The 23,322-nt window shown below is 41.1% G+C and overlaps 1 protein-coding gene across 1 annotated transcript; it reads left to right on the forward strand.

The window, feature by feature from the left end:
* Positions 1-47: 47 nt before the first annotated feature.
* SNX18 (sorting nexin 18) lies at positions 48-21,837 on the forward strand. Its single transcript, XM_068422836.1, has 2 exons — positions 48-1,619; positions 19,061-21,837. Exons 1-2 carry the CDS (start codon positions 56-58, stop codon positions 19,312-19,314), a joined length of 1,818 nt encoding a protein of 605 aa, XP_068278937.1. The 5' UTR covers positions 48-55; the 3' UTR covers positions 19,315-21,837.
* Positions 21,838-23,322: the final 1,485 nt, after the last annotated feature.

Here is a 23,322-nt window from a genome sequence, read left to right on the forward strand (position 1 = left end):
CGCGGTGAGGGGCGGTGGTGCCGGGGAGCCCCTCCGGGGGGCGGGCGGCGGGGCCATGGCGCTGCGGGCCCGGGCGCTGTACGACTTCAGGTCGGAGAACCCGGGGGAGATCTCGCTGCGCGAGCACGAGGTGCTGAGCCTCTGCAGCGAGCAGGACATCGAGGGCTGGCTGGAGGGCGTCAACAGCCGCGGCGACCGCGGCCTCTTCCCGGCCTCCTACGTGCAGGTGATCCGCGCCGCCGAACCGCCGCCGCCTGCCCGCTACGCCAACCTCCCGGCCGGCGGCTTCGAGCCGCTGCCGCCCCCCGCCGCCTTCAAGCCGGCAGCGCAGCAGCCCCCGCCGGCGGCGGCGCCCGAGCCCTTCCCGCTGCCCCCCGCCGCCGCCGGGTACCCCTTCCCGCCGGCGCCCTACGGCGGCTCCTACCAGGCCAGCCAGGGCAGCGATGACGACTGGGACGACGACTGGGACGACAGCTCCACAGTGGCCGACGAGCCGGGCGCCCTGGGCAGCTCCTACCCCGACTACGAGGCGGCAGGCGGCGGGTCCTCCGGCCGCTACCGCTTGTCCACCCGGTCCGAGCTCTCCCTGGGCTCCCGCGGCGGCGGCCACCCGGCCAGCCACCCGCACCCGCCCGGCGGCGGCGGCGGCGCCAAGAGCTCGGCCACGGTGAGCCGCAACCTCAACCGCTTCTCCACCTTCGTCAAGTCCGGCGGGGAGGCCTTCGTGCTGGGCGAGGCGTCGGGCTTCGTGAAGGATGGGGACAAGCTGTGTGTGGTGCTGGGCCCCTGCGGCCCTGAGTGGCAGGAGAACCCCTACCCGTTCCAGTGCTCCATTGAGGACCCCACCAAGCAGACCAAGTTCAAGGGCATGAAGAGCTACATCGCCTACAAGCTGGTGCCCAGCCACACGGGGCAGCAGGTGCACCGCCGTTATAAGCACTTTGACTGGCTCTACGGGCGCCTGGCTGAGAAGTTCCCCGTCATCTCCGTGCCCCACTTGCCGGAGAAGCAGGCCACCGGCCGCTTCGAGGAGGACTTCATCTCCAAACGTCGCAAAGGCCTGGCCTGGTGGATGGACCACATGTGCAGCCACCCTGTGCTGGCTCAGTGTGATGCCTTCCAGCACTTCCTCACCTGTCCCAGCACAGATGAGAAGGCCTGGAAACAAGGCAAGCGCAAGGCTGAGAAGGATGAGATGGTGGGTGCCAACTTTTTCCTGACTATCAGTGTCCCCACGGGCCCTGGGGCCAGCCTGGACTTGCAGGAGGTGGAAAGCCAAGTGGATGGCTTCAAAGCCTTCACGAAGAAGATGGATGAGAGCGCCCTGCAGCTTAATCACACGGCCAATGAGTTTGCCCGCAAACAAGTCACTGGTTTCAAGAAGGAATACCAGAAGGTGGGGCACTCCTTTAAGTGCCTCAGTCAGGCATTTGAGCTGGACCAGCAGGCCTTTTCAGCTGGCCTCAACCAAGCCATAGCCTTCACTGCAGATGCCTACGACGCCATCGGGGACCTCTTTGCAGATCAGCCCCGGCAGGACCTAGATCCTGTGATGGATTTGTTAGCGCTGTATCAGGGGCATTTGGCCAACTTTCCAGACATCATCCATGTCCAGAAAGGTAACACCCTTACGTGTTTTCTGAAACAATGAAGTTTTACATATCAATGGTATGCACACAGATGTAGGGACCAAGGGCTAAATTTGCCCTGCGTCTGGCTTGCTGGCCTTGGGTTAAATCTTTCCCTGTTTACTCAGGTAAACTGTTGCTAAAAATACAAAAAACACACCAGTGACGGTTTTCGTTCTGTGCTAAAGGTCTAGGCATATGTGGGAGTTTTACTGGTCAGAGGTTGATGTGTTTGGCTGTGTATCTCTGAAAGAAACCACATCTGCCTATACTGCTGATACATGAAAGATTAATAGGCTTATTTACAAACCCTGGAGAACAAGTGGTATGAAAACATCTATTACTTTTTAATGTACGTTAGGTATCTTAAATCTCTAATCTAGTAGATAATAAATATGAAGTAGCCTGAAGATGCAGGTACTCCTCCGATGACCAGCTTGTTTGAGGTGCGCGTGGTGGTGCAAGCATTTTGCAGTGTCAGACAGTCAGATGAGATGTTTAAAGCCGCTGGGGTTTCTCAGTTCGGCCAGATATTAAACTCTTGTGGTGCCTTTGTAAGAATAATCATCTGCCACGGTGTTCCTAGTTGGAGTTGTTCATCCGTTGCCCTTATTATCATAAAAGCATGTTGCTCACCTGTTACCCTTTCAGCATCTTTCTAGCAATCTGATGTTCAGGTTACTGTTTGTGTGGCGCTTTGTGATCTGTCAGAGAGATAGAAACTCCAAAAATGAAAGAATTATCTGTTATATAACTAGTGACACTTGCTCAGATAAATAGAAGTTTGTAGTACTGTATATGTGTAGATGATTTCCCTGCTGTGAAATTAATGGTATTCATATATTCTTCACCATTGTGAGAAGATTGGCCCATCATTCATTCTTTTTGCTGTTATATTCCTTACCTGCAGTTTTCAACTCGAAGATTGGGGTGGATTTGGGGATTGGAGCTGTAAAAAAGACCAAGAAAACATCACGTATGCTCTGCAGAAATGGGTGTGTGTAACCGTAATTGCATGAGCTTTATTGAAAATTATTTTGGAGATTAATAAGTGATATTCTGCATCCCAAGAGGCAGAGGTTGAGTTGTCAGTCATGGTGAATCAGTCTTTTGTGCCCTTACATGTAATTTCCAGGGTTTTCACATCTGGAACAGTACCTTGAGTTTGACAGTAAAAGAGTTGGAACAAGTTTTTTTGACAGATCAAAGAGGCAGGCTGTGGGAGGTATGCATTATTGCTGGGAAAATCTGAGGAAACAGTTGGTACAAAGTGCACAATTTGTTGTTATTTAAAAAAGTAAACATTTTATAAAAATTGCATGCATCAAAGCCAGATATCCATTCTCCTGTCAAATCTTGGAAAAAATTGAGAGTGGAAACTTAAACAATCTTAATATTATTTTGAAGAGACAAGGGAAGTGTGCAATTTAGCCTTTGAGGAGTTGTTCTGCTAGCTGCTGTGGCTTTGTGTTCTGATAACATTTCAAAATGAGTTGTCAAATAATAGGATTATCTGTAAGCTTCTGGAAAAAAATAAAGGGAAAGATTTTTTTATTAGGTGGAAGAAACCAGCAGATTATATATATACTATTTAAATGATATATCCTCAAGCTTTAAGGCTATATAGGATTTCTTCACTGCAGTATTTTTGGAGACGAGACTTTGAAGAGAGGATTGGGAATAATAAGATATGTGCTTGACTCAACCCTGTTTCTTTTATAGTTCTGTTTGAATTTGTGCATACTGGTAAGGTTTACCTTGCTGAACCAGAGAAAGTTCAGCTAAATGAGCTTCCAATAGAGCAGTGCATGAGCATGACATATGTAGAGTTGATTTTGTGCCAGAGCACTGTCCTGGAGCTGGTTGGAGAAATGTACAGCAGATCTGCATGCAGGTGTTAATGCTCCAGCACTTCTGGGCTGACACTGCCTTCAACACAATATTATCCCTGGTACATACTTGCCATCAGAAAATGGCATGGGCCTGAGAGGTTGGTCTCTTGAGTGTCCACGTTCATGATAGGAACAGGATTAGAACCAGGTTACATGTTTGTTGTTGTTGTTCCCATTACAAAACAGGCAAACTGGAGGAAAACTGAGAGGAAGATGTTTTTTACACCCAGTGTATTGCTGTTTTACTACTCTTAAGAGTTACTTGTAACAAGGTACAACTTTTCAATTCCAAATTGTAAACTTCAGATGGAAATATGAACTGTTTGGTGTTCTCACAAGGTAAGAGCTTTCTTTTAAAATTACTGTCTGGGATAGTTGCCAGTTTTGAGAATTATTGTTGTCCGTATAGACTAAACAAATATCTGTTGGTGATAATAGATCATCTGAAAAATAGGGTTGACGTGTCTTTCATCAAGTATTTTATTTTCTAGCGTACAACCTCTTGTGCAATAAAATGACCCAAAGTGCCTTAGAAGTGGTAGAAACAGCAGCATGATTGATGTGCTGCTTACATGGCCATGCCATTAAAAAGAGGAACTCTGAAGTTAGGAGTACTTCTCCTTTGTTTTCTACATAATGCAAATATATTGTCCACTTGGGATAAAAAACAAGGCCTTTTCTAGACTCCATTTCTGTATTCCCTTAGACCTGAGAAGGGCCGAAAAATAAAGGCAGCTGTGCCCAAAACATGCCCATGTTTGTGGGTAGAATATTCAATTGCGTTGTCCTGTTACGGGTTTGCTCTACTGCACATAGCTGAACAGCTGCTAAATGCGATCTGGAAGTGTGTTTTGTGGTATGGGCTGAGAAGTCTGCACCTCTGGGGTTTTTTAATCAGTTCTGCAGCTTCTGCAGAAAGGAGGACAGAGAATCTGGAAGTCAGAGACAAAAATTTCCCTCTGTTTGAGCTTTGTCATTTTTCCTAGAATTATGAACCAAAGCCTTGTAAGTTCCGCTGTCGCTTCATCTGCGTATCAGCAGGAAAGTGTGTTAACCATTGTGCTTTTAATTGCTCTGGGGTCCAGGTCTTTCTGCCTCCTGTGCTGAGGACATCATACGTGATATGAAGTGTGCAGAAAGGGATTGTCACTTTGGTCACTTGTGTAAAATGTAAACCAATGGACTGTGGGAATATTTTCAAACTCTTTGTTATCTTATTAATATTGTAAGTATTTTATGAAATGGTAGTAGCCTCATAGGAGATTTTAAAAGATTCCATTTCCTCTGCCTCCTTCATCTGGAGCACCCAGTGTTTAAGGAATTTTCTGTGAGGGAAGGAAAAGTTTCCTACTCCAGAAGAGACAGAGGAAGAATTTGAACTTTTCTGTCCCACATGTCAGTTAAGGATCAACTTGTCAGTGCTTTTTGAGAGACCTTACCTGGTTTTGTGTGCACTCCAGCCCAGGTCTGAAGATTTCATTGGATTGAGCTCTACAGCAAAGAACATGCTGAGTTGGAAACCTCACATTTCCATCTGGAGATTCTTGGTTTCAGAGTCCCACTGAGGCTGGCACAGAGCATATCAGCCCCGAGGCATTACATCTCTTGCAAATGACTTGTTGTTTTATAGGTTTTATTTTGAAAACTAAGCAATTAGGGGGAAACTGGCACCTGTAGGGGCAGATAAAGGCAGAGCCGTGTCTCAAGCATCTAAGCATCCAAATGCTTGTGTGAATCTAGCCCTCAACCCCCCATAGGTAAATGCTTCTGAAGTACTTGCATGAAAGTATTCCTGTGCATACCTGTGCTTTTTGGAGTGGAAGATACAAATGTGTTAGATATACTCATGCTCAGTTTTCTTCGCCTCTGGCAAACAGTTGTAGAAGAGGAATGTTAAATTCAGTAGGCTCAAAAACTAAGCTACACTTTCTTAATTTTCTTTTGCAGAACTAGTGTATCTTTCACAAAATACTAGATTGCTTTAATTTTGAGGAGAAAAGCAGCTTCCTGTCTTCATTTGTAATGAATAATGTCTTCTTTTCTGTGTTTTTAAGGTCTACTTGTGGAAATTCCCTAGGCATTCTTGGCAAAATAATTCCTAAATACTGAGCTTCACTCAACTGATGACATCTTCTGACTTCAATAGTTTTCAAAATAAATGCTCACTGCAGGCCCATGCAAGTTCAGGGTCAGAAAATTTATGCACATGTAAGAATTTGAGATAGTGTATGCTAGTACTGTACCTCATGCTTGTCTGGCTATCTTGTCTTCATATTTGCTTAGTGAGAGTAGAGAAGTTACGGATTTTCAGGTTTCTTTCTTTCAAGTTTTGTTTGAGCAATTACTATAATTGGCCTTTTGTGATTCCTGAAAGTGGAAGAAATACTGACTAACTTGCTGTTTCATCTCTGATTTCCAGATTTCTCCTTTCTCTTAACATTGTGATGTTAACGGTAGACAAACTTTTGGTTATGATTTTTGCAAAACAGATTTGAGAAAGTGATCTAAATATCTTCTAAGATGTAGGCAGCAATTCTGTTTCCTCTGCATGCCAAGATTTAAGAGAATTATTTTTAAAAATATCTGAATGACCGTTTTGCTTCTTGATCACTGTTTGTGAAAAGTAAAATAAGGTAAATGGTCTTATTTGCCTGAAGCAAACTTAATTCTAGACATTGGCTTTAAAGAATGTGGTGGGTGTGTTTTCAGAATATCTTGCAAAATTATAGGCAAAAAAAGTTCCATCTGGAAATGCATCAAAATTTCAAGCATCAAAAAAACCCAAACAGCACTGAAACCTGGAAGTCTCTTAACATTTTCAGCAATGTTTTGGGGTTTTTTTTTGAAGGGGGAAGGAGGGGTATGTTTGTTCATGAATAAATCAGACTGGTCAAAATTCATACTTAAAATTTTATATCACAGTGTAAAGGCAGTGCTTTTCTCTCTTGCTTACTTTCTAACCTCAAATTTGTTGTGCAGACATGGTTTTTCCACCCGTTTTCCCTTTTATCCACCTTTTTTTTTTTCCTTCTATCCCTCAGATACATATACTTTGCATGGGGTTCAACTCAGGTAGCTAGTGGCTAAGAGCTAGGTATGTAATCCTAGCCAGATAACCCTTATAACAGTAAAAAGAGATGGGTACCTACATTTCATCTCTTTAAGGACTTCGATGAGAAAGGATAGGTTGCTCCAGGATGACGTGTCTCCCCGTAGCTGTTACAGTGATGATGTAGCATTGTCTGCTTGCTGCTGAATCACCAGTATTACCTCCCAGTATGTGAAGGCAAACTGAAGGAAACTGAGACTTTTAGATGGCTAAAATGTGAAAGAACCTTCACATTTAGAAACTGTATGAAATTATAACTTCCTTGGTGTATGTAAAATCAGAGGACAACAATAAACAAGACTAAAATTGATTAATAGCCTTACTTGAAGAAGATTAAACAGAAAGAGGAAAAAAAAGCACTTCTATGCTCTGTCTGCCTAAAAGATGCATGGGTCTTTTTGAAGTATGGGGCTTTTTTATTTTCCGCTGCCCCTGTAATCTCTTCTTACCTTAGCTTTTTAAGGGAGCAAGACTTATGCAGTCCTGATGTCTTTCTCTTTCCTGTTACCTTTTGAAACCTGCTAGCCTGGTATCATACACATTTGATGACAGAGACACGTTTCATAGCTGATAAAACCCCAGTGATTTTTTTCAAAAACCTGATTGATAGCAGAGAAAGAGTATAACTCTTCCTCTCATGGGAGAGACTGCATGCATTACTGCACACCAGAAGCTCTATCCAGGCTGCCCACGTAGTCCCAACAGGCTGGAGAGGCTTTGATCAGAGTTCACACCCTTAGCAGGTTTGACCGCAGGCAGTGCATTGTCACCTCCTGTGCTCCTACAGGTACTTGCTCACTGCAGGCAGGAGGGGCCTGTCTACTGGGGAAACCTTGTGGGCAGCTAGAGAGTAGCAGGCCAGTGTAGATATTGAAGAATTAAAAATTATTTTGTAGAAGAAGGAAGTAATTTTATTTCAAAGACTCCATAATACCTTTTCAGCTCAAAGCTTATGAAGAATCTAGGTGGTGAGGTGGTTCTCTTGCAGCTCGGAGAACTCCTTGCTAAAAGGACTTCCATCCAAACAGGGAAGACAAGAATTGGTAGAGTGAAAATGGAAAGCAGCTCTCAGAGCTCTTCCAAGTCTTTGTAAGCACATTATCAGAAACAAACAAGCTGGCTGATTTTTCTATTTTGCAAGTCACCTTTGAAACAAGGACATATTTCAGCCTTTCCAGCATCTTTCCATGACTTCATCATTAGACTTTGTTTGAACAGTTAAAATGCCAAGTTAATGTGTGCAGACTGTATAAACTCATCCACCTCGTACCTTACTTTTAAATTGCTTGGTTCAAATAGCACAGAATTTGAAAATTCTAATTAAAAAAATGAAATCACATTTGGCTTAGCCCTCAAAACATGAGTCTTACGAGACTAGAGCAAACAAATGGCAAATGCTTCCTGTACAATCTTGCTTATATCTTTTATGAAGGCCATGAGGATTTAAATAAAATTTAAAAAAAACATAGTGAAAAGTGTGTTTTAAATTTTGGAGTGGAATCTCATTAAGTTGGTGACAGAATATATACACATAAATAATCAGTTCTTGTCAGTGACTTTGGGTTGTTACTGTAGCAGAGCAGGAAGAAGTGATTGTTTCAGCCTTTTGTTTTAGGTGGGTACATATCACGGGTGGACAACTTTTGTAACCATGATGAACTGGACTACCCTTTTTAGGCCTACATGCAGCTCTTTCATAACAATGTGAAAAGCAGATTCATGGTATGATTTGGGAGTTACATTGCCTTTTTGTCCCATGGTAAAAAAGCAACTTACTATTCTATTTTTTTCAGGTTTACCATTTTGAATCTTTACATGCATGAATAGCTATGCTGGCTAACTGGCAGTATACTGAAGAAAGAACCATTTTACCAAACATGATAATGACACTATGTTTTCAAGTTGCTTGCAGTCTTATGGAAGCCTAAACTGAAAGGGGCAGATCCCTTCCTCCTGAAAAGGCAGACAGTTCTCTTTTGCTTTTATAAAACTGTAATATTCTCTCTATATTATAATACGTACTCATAATTAATTTCATAATTTATGAAAATAATATAGCAATTACTTTCATAAATTTTTGTATTTACAATTTTAAATTAATAAACATAATACAACAATATATAATGTATAGCATTTCTTCTATATAATATGAATATAGCTTTATATTATTATAAGGTTCACATGTTCTGGTTTTGTATTATATAATATATTTTAATTAGTTACACTAATGGTGGTTTATGTTGCATATTTTTCCTGCAACAAGGAGTCTACTTCTTTTTGTCCTTATAGAGATACTTCAGCATTCAGATTTCTGAGAGCTTTTGAAGGGTACTAGGGAAAAAGTGGAGCAGCATCTGCATTTCATTTGGATCTTGACTCTGTTCATGTGAATTTACATTAAACTCTCTATGCGTGTTGTATTTGCTCATCTTAGAACAGTAGCAGGGCTAAGCAGATGATGATGGACAAGCAAATACCATAAATTGTGCTCGCTCTTTGCTTCCCTTCAGCCTTTCCATAGAGCAACATCCAAAAGCAGGTCTTTCATAGCGCCCCAAGAAAGAAGGAATGTATGAGTCAGTGGAACCAGCATTTATAGTTGCTTTTCTTGATAATGGTATATAGATATTGATATGCAGTGTTACATGTCTTCTCCTGTCCACCTACATCCCATGAATCTTAAGAAAATTTTGAAGAAGTTACCATTTGATATAACGATGCTTACATCCATTTTGGCCATGAATTATATTCGTCTTCTATAGATCCAAAGAAGACATTACTGCTTTTATGCTGTTAACCAGTTTTACTGAAAATAAATTTATATCACGCATGCACAGCATCATTTCTGATTTAGGTTGTTGTCTTGAAGTCAGCATTATGAATAGGGTGTTTACAGAAGCTGTTAAGTGTCTGTAGCATGTTCCTAGCAGAAAAGTGCCTGTTCTTAGCATCCTAATTGGGAGAAACTAGTGTTCAGAACCTACGATGACTGAACTGTAATAGACCAACTTAAATTGTGAAAAAACAGAGATTTATCTTGAAAGCCTGTTTGATGCCTTGTTCAGATGTAAGCTAGTGAGAAGTACTTGAAATCACTGAAAGGTTTCATCTTGGTACTTCTGCAAATTGCGATTGCGTAAATTTTCAAGTGTCTCCACCCTGAAAAAAAAGACTGGCTTTCTAACGGGCAAATGTACCGTATTTCTAGTGACCAGCCTTGTCTAAGTTTCACTCCTTTCTGTCCCCTGAGTCTGCAGTGTCAGCTGAAGCTGTACAAAGGCAAAACTACTTAAATGGTACATGTGAATGCCAAAAACTACAGGCTGCCTTAGAATTGGGCAAACCAGCATTATCTAGAGGCTGTGGCGCAAAACTCTATGTTTGTGATAGTGGACAGCAATGTGCACAATTTAGCTGGATTTTAAGATCGATCATTCCTGACAGGCCTCCTTTCAGACTTCACTGTAGGTACTTGTAAAGTCAGAACTACTCATGACCACAGTTTAAACATGCTTTATTGACTGAAATAGTCATTTGTTTGCTTAAAACAGTTTGTTTACAGTACATCTAAAGATATGTTAGTTTTAAAGTCACTGCATTCAGGATTTGAATGGAAAACTTCCATACGATTTTGCACAGTTGTTACATGCGGTTACCTACCACTATGGGCTCTTTCAGTTTTGTTAGTGGGGTTATGTGGGGCAGTAAACTGATAATTCTGTAATGTTTCTTTCATTTATTTTGACATCTTGCTCTCACCTCCTATTACCAACTGTTTCAAGGGCAAACTATGGCTTGTTGCTCGCATAGCAGTGTGGTGTAGCATAGCCCAGCAAAACATCTGTGCTGGAGGTGCTGCACACCAAAGCTTGTAGATTCCCCTGGGGGACTCTGGAACTGAAATGCACGTTGCCAATGTGTTAATTTAAATATTTTTCAGTAGCATGAGCGTTTTGGAGCCTCTGAACATGCACAGATATGATTACAGTCCTTGTAGATCTGGATAAATAAATTGGCGGTGTATGCTCTTCGTATGCGTGTGTACACCAACTGGCAGATGTATGCACAATGAGTCTAATCAGGTCTTAAATATCACATTATTTAAAATAAAAAAAAAAGATTAGTTAGACATGTATAGTATCCATTAACCCTGGTAGTTCTTTAAAATTGAGTGGCATTTGACGCTGTGCATTCTAACACCATCGTTAATCGGTTATATATTAATTAAATCAATTAATTAAATGTTAAAACCACCAGATGAGATTAGAGTTAATGAAGTTTCTGAAATCCCTAGCAAAGACTGTTTTATTTGTGTGTGATCTCTGATTGTGTAGATTAGAAGGTGATTTCATTTTGAACTGAAGAATGTATCTCTGGGTGACAGCTTTCGGTGAGCTTTGCAACAGGGTAACTAGAAGAACAAATAATTCTGTCTGACATTAATAATCCTCCAGTCAGTTAATGTTAACTAACCAGGATGTTAGCAGAGTACTGTGATTTATGAGCCTAGATTTACAGGTTACTATTATTTTATTCTGTGGGTTTTTTAAGCAACGGACAATGAAATAATAAAAAAAATAAACCTCACTTTTTTTAACTATTTTTAGGCTGCAGATTCTAAAAGCATTATAGCCATTTTCACTTACCTATACAGAAAACACTTGTAATACTAAAGTAATTGCAATTTTATATATTTTATTTTTGATATTTCTAACTTTCATTATGGAAAATAGAACATTGTTAAAGTAGTTTTGCAGCCTTAAGGAGAAGAATATAATTATTTAATTAGAGTGGTTTTGAAAACTCTGTTGTGTTGGCAGTTTCAGAAAGAACAAGTAACTTCATCATTTTGCCTTTGATGCTGGACATCACTTGCTTTTTTCTGTTTAAAACTGTAAAACCAGATCTTAAAGTAGCAAGTCGTTTCTACATTAATTACTGTAATGGTACTTTTTCCCAGTGACATTTCTTTTATACAGTTCAGTCCCTACTGGAGAAGTCTTCTAGTTTTAATTTCAGACAAATTCCCATTATGCTGTTTTCCTTCTAAATCTTGGCCAGAAAATGTAAAGAATTTGCAGAATCTTATGTGGGCTTCTTTTGTTCATCTGTGCTCAGAGCATTCTTAAGCAAATAATCTGTCAGTGTAGTAAAATCTCTATCCTGCTACACACAATTTCGTCATTTCACTTTGAGTTGAGAAAGGGAAGTTTGGGCACTTTTTTCGGAGTAGGGTTTCGTGTTGTGTGTAATCTCCTGTGGTGCTTCTGCAACTTCCCTTGTGTTGGAGTTGATGATTGTGTAGCCCTGGGCTGAGCTGGATCACATAGCTGAGCCATCGATAAAACTAACCCACCGTCTCCTTCCCCTCCAGACCAAATGCAGTTTTTTATTGGATTAGTCATTGGAGTCTTCTCGTAACAACATCTTTGCTAGATGTGGTGTGAGTGGGACGGCCATGTAGACAGGCTTGTTCTGGCAGCAGTCTGCTGGATTAGAGAGAATGTTGTTTCCTCCACAGTTTTTTCTTTCAGAAGGAGGGTAAATCAAAACCATGCTACATGCACATGGGCTACCCAGGGTTTGCCTTTTGAAATCTTCAAGCAAAGAGCTGTAGTTAAGTAACCTTACCATTAGGTAAGGAAAAGAAAACTTATTTCTAGTTATATTTTCTGCTTTAGCATCCTTTGATGAAAGCAACATCATGAATATATTGTTTTCTCCCTTCCTTTTAGAGGTGGTGTCTCATGTTAGAGCAGTGTCTTGTAATAAAAGTAAAGCAAAAGTTCTTAGACTAGTTCAAATCTCTCCCTTCAATAGCGTGCTTTGAAGGACACATCATGCTTACTGTTAGACCATTTAATATGGGGGCAGCTGAATGGCATGGAAATGTAAGTTGGTTTACTTTGTAGTAATGCACCAAATTTTATTTTATAGCGTGCTGGTAGTAGAAAGATGAAAAATTGTTTATTCCACAGGTGATTTTATTTTCACAAGATTTCTGAGGTACAACTTCTGAGAGGTTTTCTTTGTTAATCTTGCGAGTTTCTTTGAAGATCACGGCGTTTTCTGACCCTGGCTGTCCTTCCCCGTGAGGGAGCCATCTCTCAGAGGAGCCTTTGGACCTCAACACAAGGTCTTGCTGTCGCACCAAAGCCTGTTGGCCAGGGGACTTCTCAAAGACGGTGGTCAAGAATATGGCGCTCTTTGGTTTTGCCAATTACTACTGATGTCAAGGCCAGAACGATCACCCTCCTCGGGTTTTTTTTCCATTCTGCCATTTTTATGGCTGTTGTCCTTTTCAGTATCATTTATGAATAGGGCCTTCAAATAGAATAAGTGCAGGTTTGTGCTTGGAGGCATTGGTGGCCAGGTGCCAGGTTTCTGTCCCTTGGTATGGTTACCACTTCTCACCTGCCGCACAACCACTGGCCCCGGCGGTGTGCCAGCCCGTGCTCACCTCTCTCCTGGCAGTGCCGGAGCCAGTGTGGAAAGGCAAAGAGCCACTGTGGGAGGAGCAGCATGTACTGTTGAGCTGGCACCCAGCTCACGGCTTCACTCTCCCTTCCTCCACAAGCTCCATTAAAAATGTATTTCCAAAAATAACGTTCTTTTTAAGATATCAAGGGGAAGCACAGGACTTTTTTGTCTCCTGGGTCTTCTTTCAGTCCCTTTGCAGTTGTTTTGCAATAATTCTTTGACCAAAGGTATGTAGAGTAACAAGAACATGGGTATTTGCTGAAAGACAGTGTTGTACTAATCGTAACTGACATACATGTAAACTGTTACCTCACTACGAGTGAAAGAAATCTGCTATTTGCTCTGTTTTAGCATGATTCATCACCGAAGTGAAAGAAGTATTTTCATAACTGCAGTGATAGAGGCATTACAATTACAGGATCTAAAAAAATAACTTGTTGGTTCCTACAAGCTGGATGAGTTTTTTACTTCAGTATTTTGGAGTGAGATACTGAAGGCACTGATATATGGGTGACTTAATGGATGATACACGTTCCTGAGAGTTGCTGTGAAATGCAGACCTCCCTGACATCCTAAGATGCTTGCCACTGCTTCAAGTGCTGTATTCTAGCAGTGTTGAGTCAATGCTTCTTTGTGTTTCATCCCATATGCAGTATTACTGTATGCAGTTAAATCATTGCTGCTACAGCAATGATTTTTCAGATATAGTGGTACCGTTATGAACAGTGTGAGTGGTTTTTACCACTGCTTGTGGTTTTTAAGAATTGAGGACGCCGAGCCATGAAACAGATGTCCACTGTAGGAAGCACTGTGCAAATACAGAGCAAAAAGGGCTCCTGCCCCAAAGAAATCCCGTTCTCTAGCCTTGGCTCTATTTGGATTAGTAGCTTCAGACACAGCTGACATTTCACTCCTGACTGCTGTACGCAGCATTCAAAATGTGATGTTGGGGTACTTTGAGGAGAGGTGGAGATGGGGCAGTGGGAAGATGGCACTCCCTTAGCGGTTACAGCTCTTCTTCAGCTTCTGATCACCTGTGCTGGCAGGTGCAGGGCAGACCTGGCTTCAAGTGAGACAAAGGAGTTGAGAGAGCAGTCTTGATTGAAGTCTTCATGAGCTGAGCCTCAAAACTTCTGCCTTCTGGTTGTGTTGCAGGCTGCAGTTTGGACTTGTGTCATGTACAATAAGCATGAAGAATCGGTGTAGGGCTGGCTGCTGGTAGGCTGATCATACCATGCAGTTGGAGAGCTCGGAGACACATATGCATGAGCATGGGTTTACATGTATATACGCATACTTACAATGCGGAGGGTGAGTGAGTACAATTTCACGTATGGATTCAAACCCACCCTTAGTTGACTCTTCACACAATCCCAAAGCATTTATTAGTGTAATCAAACTGCAGGTTAAGTGAAAATATATTGTTTGAACCAAACCTGAGTGCTCTCAGGTTCAGAATTTTTTTTTATTTCGTTTTCATGAATGTATTTAACTTGTCCTGCCTCATTGCAACCTCGTTGTTTGCATGGGCATCGTACTGACTCAATACATTTCTTTTTTTCCTGATAACTCCTCAGCACCCATTTAAGTTGCTGTTCGTGTTGTGTGTTTTACAGCTTGGAAGTATTTGTTTCTAGCAGGAATTTTATGTTGTCCCTGTCTTCTTGGCTGCTAGCACATTACTATAAATATTCCTTGTTGAATGTGTTTATATCATTTTGTGTTGTCTAATCTTATGCTTCAAAACAAGTCCTGAAACATGCATGTTTCTTTTAAGCCCTTAGCAGCATTCAGTGAGCACCACTGTCTGTTTAACATCAGGCCTTGGGCAATGAAAAACAGCATTCACACCTGCTTTTCCCCACCTTTTAAGAACAGAAGTAGATGTGGCATGGCTTTTTGCAGCGTCTTTGATCCAGACACTCTTTGCTGTTTGAAAGCTAGTCCTGATCATTGGAACATGATCTCCTGACAGAGGGTCTTTTCATTGGACCAGAAGCTTTAAATGCATGGGCAAGACTTACAGAATCTGTAGAGCTGGAGGAAAAAACCCTAATAATTTATTTTTATGTATTCCATGCCCCTGGGAACAGTGCATTGGCAGATATTTATCCCAGACATGTATTCAGCAGGAGATTTCCTTGAGCTAATATGCATGAGGAGGTGGCTCCTCCTGTTTCTTTTCCCTAAAATGCGTGTTAGCCTTTTCTAGGGCTGCCATAATTCTGCTTTTGTTTTTTAAATATGTTGCTTTTTTTGGATTGTCCAAACCAATAGTAGATTTTCACATCATTAAATTCAGAAACCAGGAGATGTTTCTGCAGGAGTACTTAGGCCAGAGAGGGCTTGCTCAGCCTCAACAGCCTGCAAGGGTGGCAGTAGGAGCTGGGAGGTGCTGGATGAGGTGCTGAGGGTGGGGGATAGATTAGTGAGGATGGAGGTGAGGGAGTTCATGGTGTATGGCCTGGGGTAAGGTGGGCTAGGAGATGTGGGCTGGGAGGCATTAGATGTTACCATGGGACCCGTCCCCTACTTGGGCATCTCTGAGCAAGACCCTTGTTTTCAAGCAGCGATGCTCACAAGGGGCTGCTCTCTGCTTTCCAGTTCCTTCACCCTGTCCTCCTCCCTCCTTTCACCATTAGAAACCTGCATAGGTCATTGCACTCTTGACATCAATGAACCTCTGCTCCAGCTCAGATTTTTACTCATGTAGAGTCAAATACAAGGGCTGTAGGCTATGGAGGAGTGTTTGGAGAAAACTTGGGATGAGATGTGTTACGGCATTGTTAGTAAAGCTGCTTGAAAAGCCATGCAAACTAACACCACTTTTTTTTCTAAGATTTACTAAACTAAGTTGTGCAAACTTCAGTAGATGCTGAACAAATTAAAAATGACATTTTAGAAGAAGTGGTCATTTGCTTCTCAAAATAAAGTACATGGGCTTTATTTCTGTGTGTTTGGGGAAGGTTCTTTGATTGCCATAAATTGAGATAAAATTTTCCCTCTTATTTTAAGGCTAATTGTTTCACTAATAATTAAACACTTCAATTAGAGGCACTTCAAAAAAACAGGCAAGTTTGTACATAAGTGTATGTATAAGTTCTTGTCGTACATTGCTGACCTCTGGTTGTAGTCTGCCTAGGTTTCAAAGCAAATTCCACTATAGGACCAGTATGAATCCATATGCATTAAGAAAGCAGTATTAATGGTTGCAAGTTTTTCCCTCTGATTCCTTTCTCTAATTATGAATTTATTTTTTTTTAATGGCAAAAACATGCAATGCATAATATGTCTAATCTGGAGGGGTTTAGTGTTTGGTAATGTATGGTTTTTATTGACCTAAAATAATTTTAAGATTATGCATACTCCAGAACTTGGTTATGCTTTCAGTTGCTCATGGTGTAAATTTCAGTATTTTTCTTCCAGTTTGGTCATTCTAGAAATAATGTCTAAAGCTGTTTCCCACATCACAGCTGAAGAGTTGTCATGTTTATTTAACCAGCTCCATCTGCTTCCAGTAAGTCCCAAATTTCAGTTTTCCACAGCTGTGCGTGGATTCCTGCCATGCCCGCTGAACACAGAGAAAATTTCTGCTAAGCCCAGTTTTGTTTGTTGAAAGAAGCGCCCTTTTTGCAGAAGACAGGATTAAATATTTTTCAGATCGTGCCCTACCTTGCAGATTCCTCACTTCGTAGAGGAGAAAACACAGATCTTCTGGCACGGTCCCACTGCTGGCACCACTGCATGTGGAAAAGGTTTTTCGGTGGTGTTTTTTTTCGGCCAGGCTAGAGGTGATGAGGTCAATCAGCTATAGCAGCCGGTGCCAAGCATTTAGCCATGACGCCCCTGGGCCATGGGGACCGGGAAGGTGTGGAGCCAGGCCCTGCCACCACCTCACAGCCCCCTGGGAGACCCGCTGCCCTTGGCCTCCGGGCCGCTCTTTGGCACACCAGGTTCAGACCGTGGCCTCCGCCACTGGAATACCAGCGCCCTTAGTCGTGCAGCCAGCGGTCAGTGCTTACCTTGTTAATAACCTCCCTGACAACGGTTTAAAAAAGAAAAGGAAGATCTTTCGTATGGTCTTTGTGTGAGTACGTCACACCAGAGGGGAATTTCTTATGCTTGTGACTGAGAGCTCCTGCCAGGGCTGCATGCAGCTGGTGGCACGTACAGCACAGCCTAAATGCAAATTAAGCAGAAAATTATTAGTAAGAGTAGAGAAGTACTCATAACACAGGAAACGTATTCAGAGTGTTTGCAATTAAAAACACCCACTGCAACAGTTAACAAGTTGCTGTTAGAAGTTGGGTGGAGAAAAGTCACGCGTGCTTCTCTGATTTTAGGAATTCCAGATTTTATGTATATTGCAAGACACAACCCCCATGTCGTTTAAAAATGCAACAAACTCTTTTTCCCCGAGTCTGACAAATCATCTGATAATTTAACTTGCTTCTAGTAAGGGCATACCTTGACCCTCCATTCTACCTGACTGCCTGGTGAGGGGTTGGAGAGGGGCAGGGGATGAGCCGCAGCAGCCGTGCTCCTCGGTTGCCTCCCAAGCCACTGTGCGTGCAGCAAACCCAGACGTGTGCGTGCAGCAAACCCAGACGTGTCCGTGCACACGGTCATGCTCCAGATCTGAATTGCAGAGATGTGTCACGGCACGGGCGGGAGGCGCATTCGAAATGCCATGTTAAACAGGCACAGGAAGGAAAGGACAGAAGACAGTATGGCTGATGGTGAACTGCGTTTTTACCGTTCAGTGGTGTTTACTATACGTGTGGGTTCAGGCTGATGAGAAGACAAACCTGCTCCCCCAGCAGAGAGAGTGGAGATTGTCCCTCTGGAAGATGTAAGCAGGGGTTTCTCTGTTCGCTTGCTGGCTAGTGCCACTGTAGGGAGTACAGAAAAGCATTTCTTCAAGGCGGTGTAAAGGGAGTCCTGTCAGTGAACTGTTCTCACATGTGCAGTAAGAAGTGTAATCTGAAAGGAAAGCATTACTTAAGACATTACAAATAGTGGAAGGAACAAGTAACTTCAGTGTGATCATAAAGGATGTGAAAAATGTCCTATCACTAACATCCTGTGAGAAGAGAAAAGCTGTATTGGTCTGATTGGATTTAGTGACATGAATAAAATATGTATGTAATATTTAATGCAAAGAAGTTGCTCTATGGGAAATTGAGTCCAAAAAAATTAACGTCTTAAAGTGTGTTTTGATACTCAGTCACTATATGAGTCTGCTTTGGGTAGGTCTGTTTTGGGTGATATTTCATTTTTGTAGGATGTATGTGCTTTAATTAGCTATTTGTAGGAGGAAGACTGTCAATTCTCTTGCTCTGTTTTTCTTCTAACTCTTATGAGACTGTGTTAGGTCTACCTGGATGTCTGCAACTTTGAAATAAACTTTTAGATTCTCTAGTAGTCAGTAATTAATTTTGGAGTGTCTAGTGTAAAAGCAGAATGGTGTGTTGGCAAGATTTTGTATATTCAGATCTCCTTTTGACGTTTCACAAAGATTGGGAAAAGTGATGTTTCACAAAGTACAATTTCTTAATGATTTTTTTTTTTCTGGTGTTTGTGTAGGCTTAAATTGATCTGACTAGTTTTCTAGTGCTTTCCTTTTTTCCCCCTACTGGTATATTTATCAGCATTCTCTGAAGGACACCATCTGATTTTTGAGATTGTGAAATAGGCATGTTTTACTAACTTTTAAAGCTAGAGCCTTAAAAAAATAAGTTTTTTTAAACAAGATTCACTCTTCTATGATTTTTTAATATGGAAAAGCTTTATTTTATTCCTTTTCATTCATATATATATATACACACAGATAAATACATTTAGAATGAGCCTTATACAAATCCTTGTTGTTACTAAATCACTTGTTAAAGTACAGTAGTCAAGACTACATTGTCCTCAAGTTCAACTGTTTTGTTTTGTTCTTTACACAGGAGCCCTTACCAAAGTAAAGGAGAGTAAGCGACACGTGGAAGAGGGGAAGATGGAGCTCCAAAAAGCTGAGGGCATTCAAGAACGCTGTAACATTATTTCTTTTGCGACCCTAGCAGAAATTAATCACTTCCACAAAATTCGTGTGAGGGACTTTAAATCACAGATGCAGCATTTCTTGCAACAGCAAATACTCTTTTTTCAAAAAGTGACACAAAAGCTAGAAGAAGCTCTTCACAAGTATGACAGTGTTTAATCTCTGAACTTTGATTTGTGGACTTCCCTCGGCATGAATGTGAACCAGGCAGCAGAGCAGATGCTGCTGCTGAAGGACTGTTGCCAGTGGTAGACGGTGGTACAAGGATGGTTTTGTGTTCACCTGGAACCCTGGTTTAATCTCCGATTATGTAGAAAGGAAACAGTTATAGGGCTATATAGTAGAAACAGTACCACGCATTGTAACTGAGTTATACTGTGTATGCCTACACTACCATTGTAACTTTTTTGAAATAATGAGTATACTATTTGCCTTATTGCTTTTTGAAATACGGTATTTTAGTGCATACTTTGTAGACCTCAAAACCCTTTGGGTCTTTAAGGAAGTTGGCTAGATAAAAGCCTGCTTCAAATGCCTTTTTACTTTCTAGATTTGGATTTCCTAAATTCAAACAGTTCTCTGTTTACAGACTCCTACTAGAGCAGCTATGTGATTCTGTGCCTTTAGACTCTATTTTTCCTTTTCTAGTAAGTCACGCTTTTATGATTGAATGAATGAAGGGTTGATGCCTGTGACAGGAACTGATTATGAAACCTCATATTGACTGGAAAAAAAATCAGCTGCAATCCAGTTTGCACAGCAAGTACTGTCTTACAACAAATGTTGGCTCAAAAAGGAGAACTTAAATCTATTCATGCTTTCTCTGAAAATGGAGACTACTTGTTACATGTACTAGGGTGTTAAGCACATATACAAAAATACACCACTTAATTCCCTTTCCGAAATGAATAATTCAGTGAGGGTCATTTTTAGCATACAGCATTACTGTGAGTGGAAATTTGAAGAGCTAGCCTAATAAAAATCGTGTATATCAAGGGGATATTAATGCAAGCTATGTGTCTGGAACATTTTTTGTAAGTTTGAAATGATCTGCTTATTGCTCAGTTGCTGATTCAGTTTAACTTCAGACTTGTATTTACATTGCCAGTTGTCTGAGTTGAAACTCCGCTGTGATTCATTAGTTTACTAAGTTACAAATTTTCAAGTGTGTTCAGTAATATAAATGATCTGAAATAAGTCTTGGCTGAACTGACTTGGAAAACAGGTGGCATTTTTATGTTTGTAACACTCAAGAATTAACAATTGTCTTAATTTTTGTATAAATATTTTTGACAAGCAGGGTGCATTTATATATACGTCAACACTATCTTTTAAAGAGTTTTCTAGCTTATTTCCCTTGAATTAAGTCTGAAGTCTGTGTTTCTTACCTATTGGTTTCCTTCTTATAGGTCAGTATGAAAGAGAGTTTTTATTTATCCTATCTTTTTTTTCTCCTAAACAAAAAAATAACAAAACCTTCCAACAAAGCAAAATTTTTACTTTTTTGTTTTTAATTAAATTAATCAAAGATAGCTTAAACAAGTGAAAGCCTGGAAAAGGAAGTTAAGCAACAGTTACATTTAAGTACAAATCATTCCTCACCGAGGAAGCAGAAATGTGCAGTTCTTTCGCTTGATCATGTGAGTTTCTGTAGCTTAACCCCACACCTCTGTTTTACAGGAATAAATGTAAGAATGTAGTTTAAGATTCATCCCCAAATGCTTACACATTGCTGTTTTATGCAAGTTGTTTGGCAGTGCTTCTAGTACGTACCCAAAGAAGTAAAATACAGAAAAATGGAGAGGAAAAAAAACCAGTATTTGTAAAAGAAGGGGCAATCAGTGAGAAAAGACTCTATTTCCAGGCTGTTAAAAGAGTGCTGCAAACAACAAAAGTTGACCATAAAATAAGGACCATAGTCATAGGGCTGACTTGCTCTTTATCTTCCTCATGGTGTCTCATTCTACATTCAAAACTCAGCACTTCCCCTAACAGCTCTTCCCAGCAGTACTCCAACTTCCCATATGTTGTTTAATTATGTGAGATAGTGATGAGCAAGGTTTGAGCTGAGTTCCATGGCTTATGTTTGCTTAAGCTAGATACTGTTTTATTAAATGTCTTTGCAGTAATTAGATCAGACTACAATCAAATTAATTCTACGTGGAAATACCAAGACATGTTCAGAAACTGATCTTGGTCCCGTTGAAGTATTCTAGGAGGTTAGTATTAATGACATTTACGTGTCCAGGAGGAAATTAAGCTGTGATATGTATACATGCAACATTATCAGGAAGGTACAGTTTTCCCAAATAAACTGTCATGGCCTTCACCTTACTTTCTCATTTGTGAATTTTTGGGGCAGGGTGGAAGTGGGGGTGCTAATTGGTTAAATTTGATGTGCCAAAAAAGCTTGACTGGAATCCTGGATCTGAATTCTTGCAGAGTTTGGAAAAGTTCAAATCTGCATCCATATTAGCACCTTCCTTTTTTCCTCACTCATTATAGAATTGGAGTTAAACTGATGTAGGGAGCCTGAACTCTGTTAATGCTTATTGCACTATGTGAGAACTACAGTTTTAATTTTGTTTGGAACAAATATGACATTTGACCGCTCATGACTGACGGACTACTGGATGGTGTGGTCTGAGATACGAATGTACTCTACAGTTAAGTGAATTTATATTGTGTGGATCTGTGGGAGCATCAAAGGAAATCTAACAGAATCCTTTTAAATAAATAAACGTGGAGGAAAGCAAATTAGCTCTGTGGCATAATGTTAAATGCCTTTGGTTTATTCCATTCCCGTAATTTGGTTTTGATGCATCACAGTTTTTTCATTGACAAGTAGTAAGTATCTGGTATACTTGTTGGGGGTTAGAAAGGTTCAATTGAAAGCTGCAAGAAGATCCACTGAGGTATTGGTTTCTGCTAAAGTGCTGAATCCAATGAAAACTGTGGAATGAACCCATCAGGAGAATATATCTGCTTATATCACCAGTAAGTGGAGTGTGAATAATGTTTCTATTAAAATTGTAGGCTTTCTATGTAGAAACTAACAACCTGCTAAAATGATAAGAACAGTTTGTTTCCTAGCCCTTTTGTAGCCCTTTGTATTTGCAGAGAAGACAGTTGCCTTTATTTGTGACTTGTGCATGTTTTCTAGATTCTCTCTACCAGTTTCAGGGTCCACTGGAATGTTACACTTGATTTAGAAGTATTGTAAGACTCAGCTTAGAGAGATCAGTAGGAAAATTATGTGGCCATGAAGCATTCAAGACAAGCACCAACAAAACCTGAAAAAAAATTTAAGATGGAAGAATGTGTTGCATATAAAATTTGTATGTTTTTAGAAAATGTTAATCAGCTGCCTACGCTGAAAATACCTACATTATTTCTTGGGGCACAGGTATCTTTTTGGTGAATTACAAGACCCTGTTTGCAGTACCTGATTATTTTGCCAGACCTTCACTATTCCAGCTAATATCTTTCGTGCTGGTCGTCTGCTCTAGGCTGAATTCTTCTGGGAAACTTAAAGTTGTTCAGCTATTTCTCAGAAGGAGATCATAAAAATAAAAAAGTTTTTCTCCTCTTAAATTCTCTAAACAGTTTGGCTGGAAAGCTTTAGTTCTTTCATACTTTGGAACAAGGACTTGAAATTTGGCAGACTCGTTACCTTTTGCATCCTTAGATATGCCTGCTGCACTGCCTGTGAAAATTTGTCCAAATATTTCCAAGTTAAACTAAGGTTTCTCCAGGCCCTACTGTGCTCAAGATTTACAGAAAAATTTCCTGTACTTTCCCTTTGCTCCAGGCAATCTTGGTTCTAACCTCAGTAAGCAGCAGCTAAGTGAGACTTTCTCTGTGATTGTTTTTCCCTTCATCCAGAAGGTGCTGAACATCCCACACCAGAAGCTCAGTAAAGAAGCGGTCAGTAGGTCCTGGCCTGGCTGCTCTTTGAGCCTGGCCGCGGGAGGAGAGAAGCAGCAGCCGGGAACGCAAGTTTGAAGTTGGGCCTGGCAGCTACAGCAAGGTGGAGGTCAGAGATGGTCAGGGAGGAACACATGGGAACAAAGATCAGAAAAGGGCGAGGACAGAAAGCCCTGTGACTACAAAAGCCTGTTCCTCCAGTCCCTGATCATACCTTGGGCTTCCAAAGCACCCGTGTGC

This window comes from Nyctibius grandis, chromosome Z, assembly GCF_013368605.1.
Source record: "Nyctibius grandis isolate bNycGra1 chromosome Z, bNycGra1.pri, whole genome shotgun sequence".
In the NCBI taxonomy this organism is placed as follows: Eukaryota; Metazoa; Chordata; class Aves; order Nyctibiiformes; family Nyctibiidae; genus Nyctibius; species Nyctibius grandis.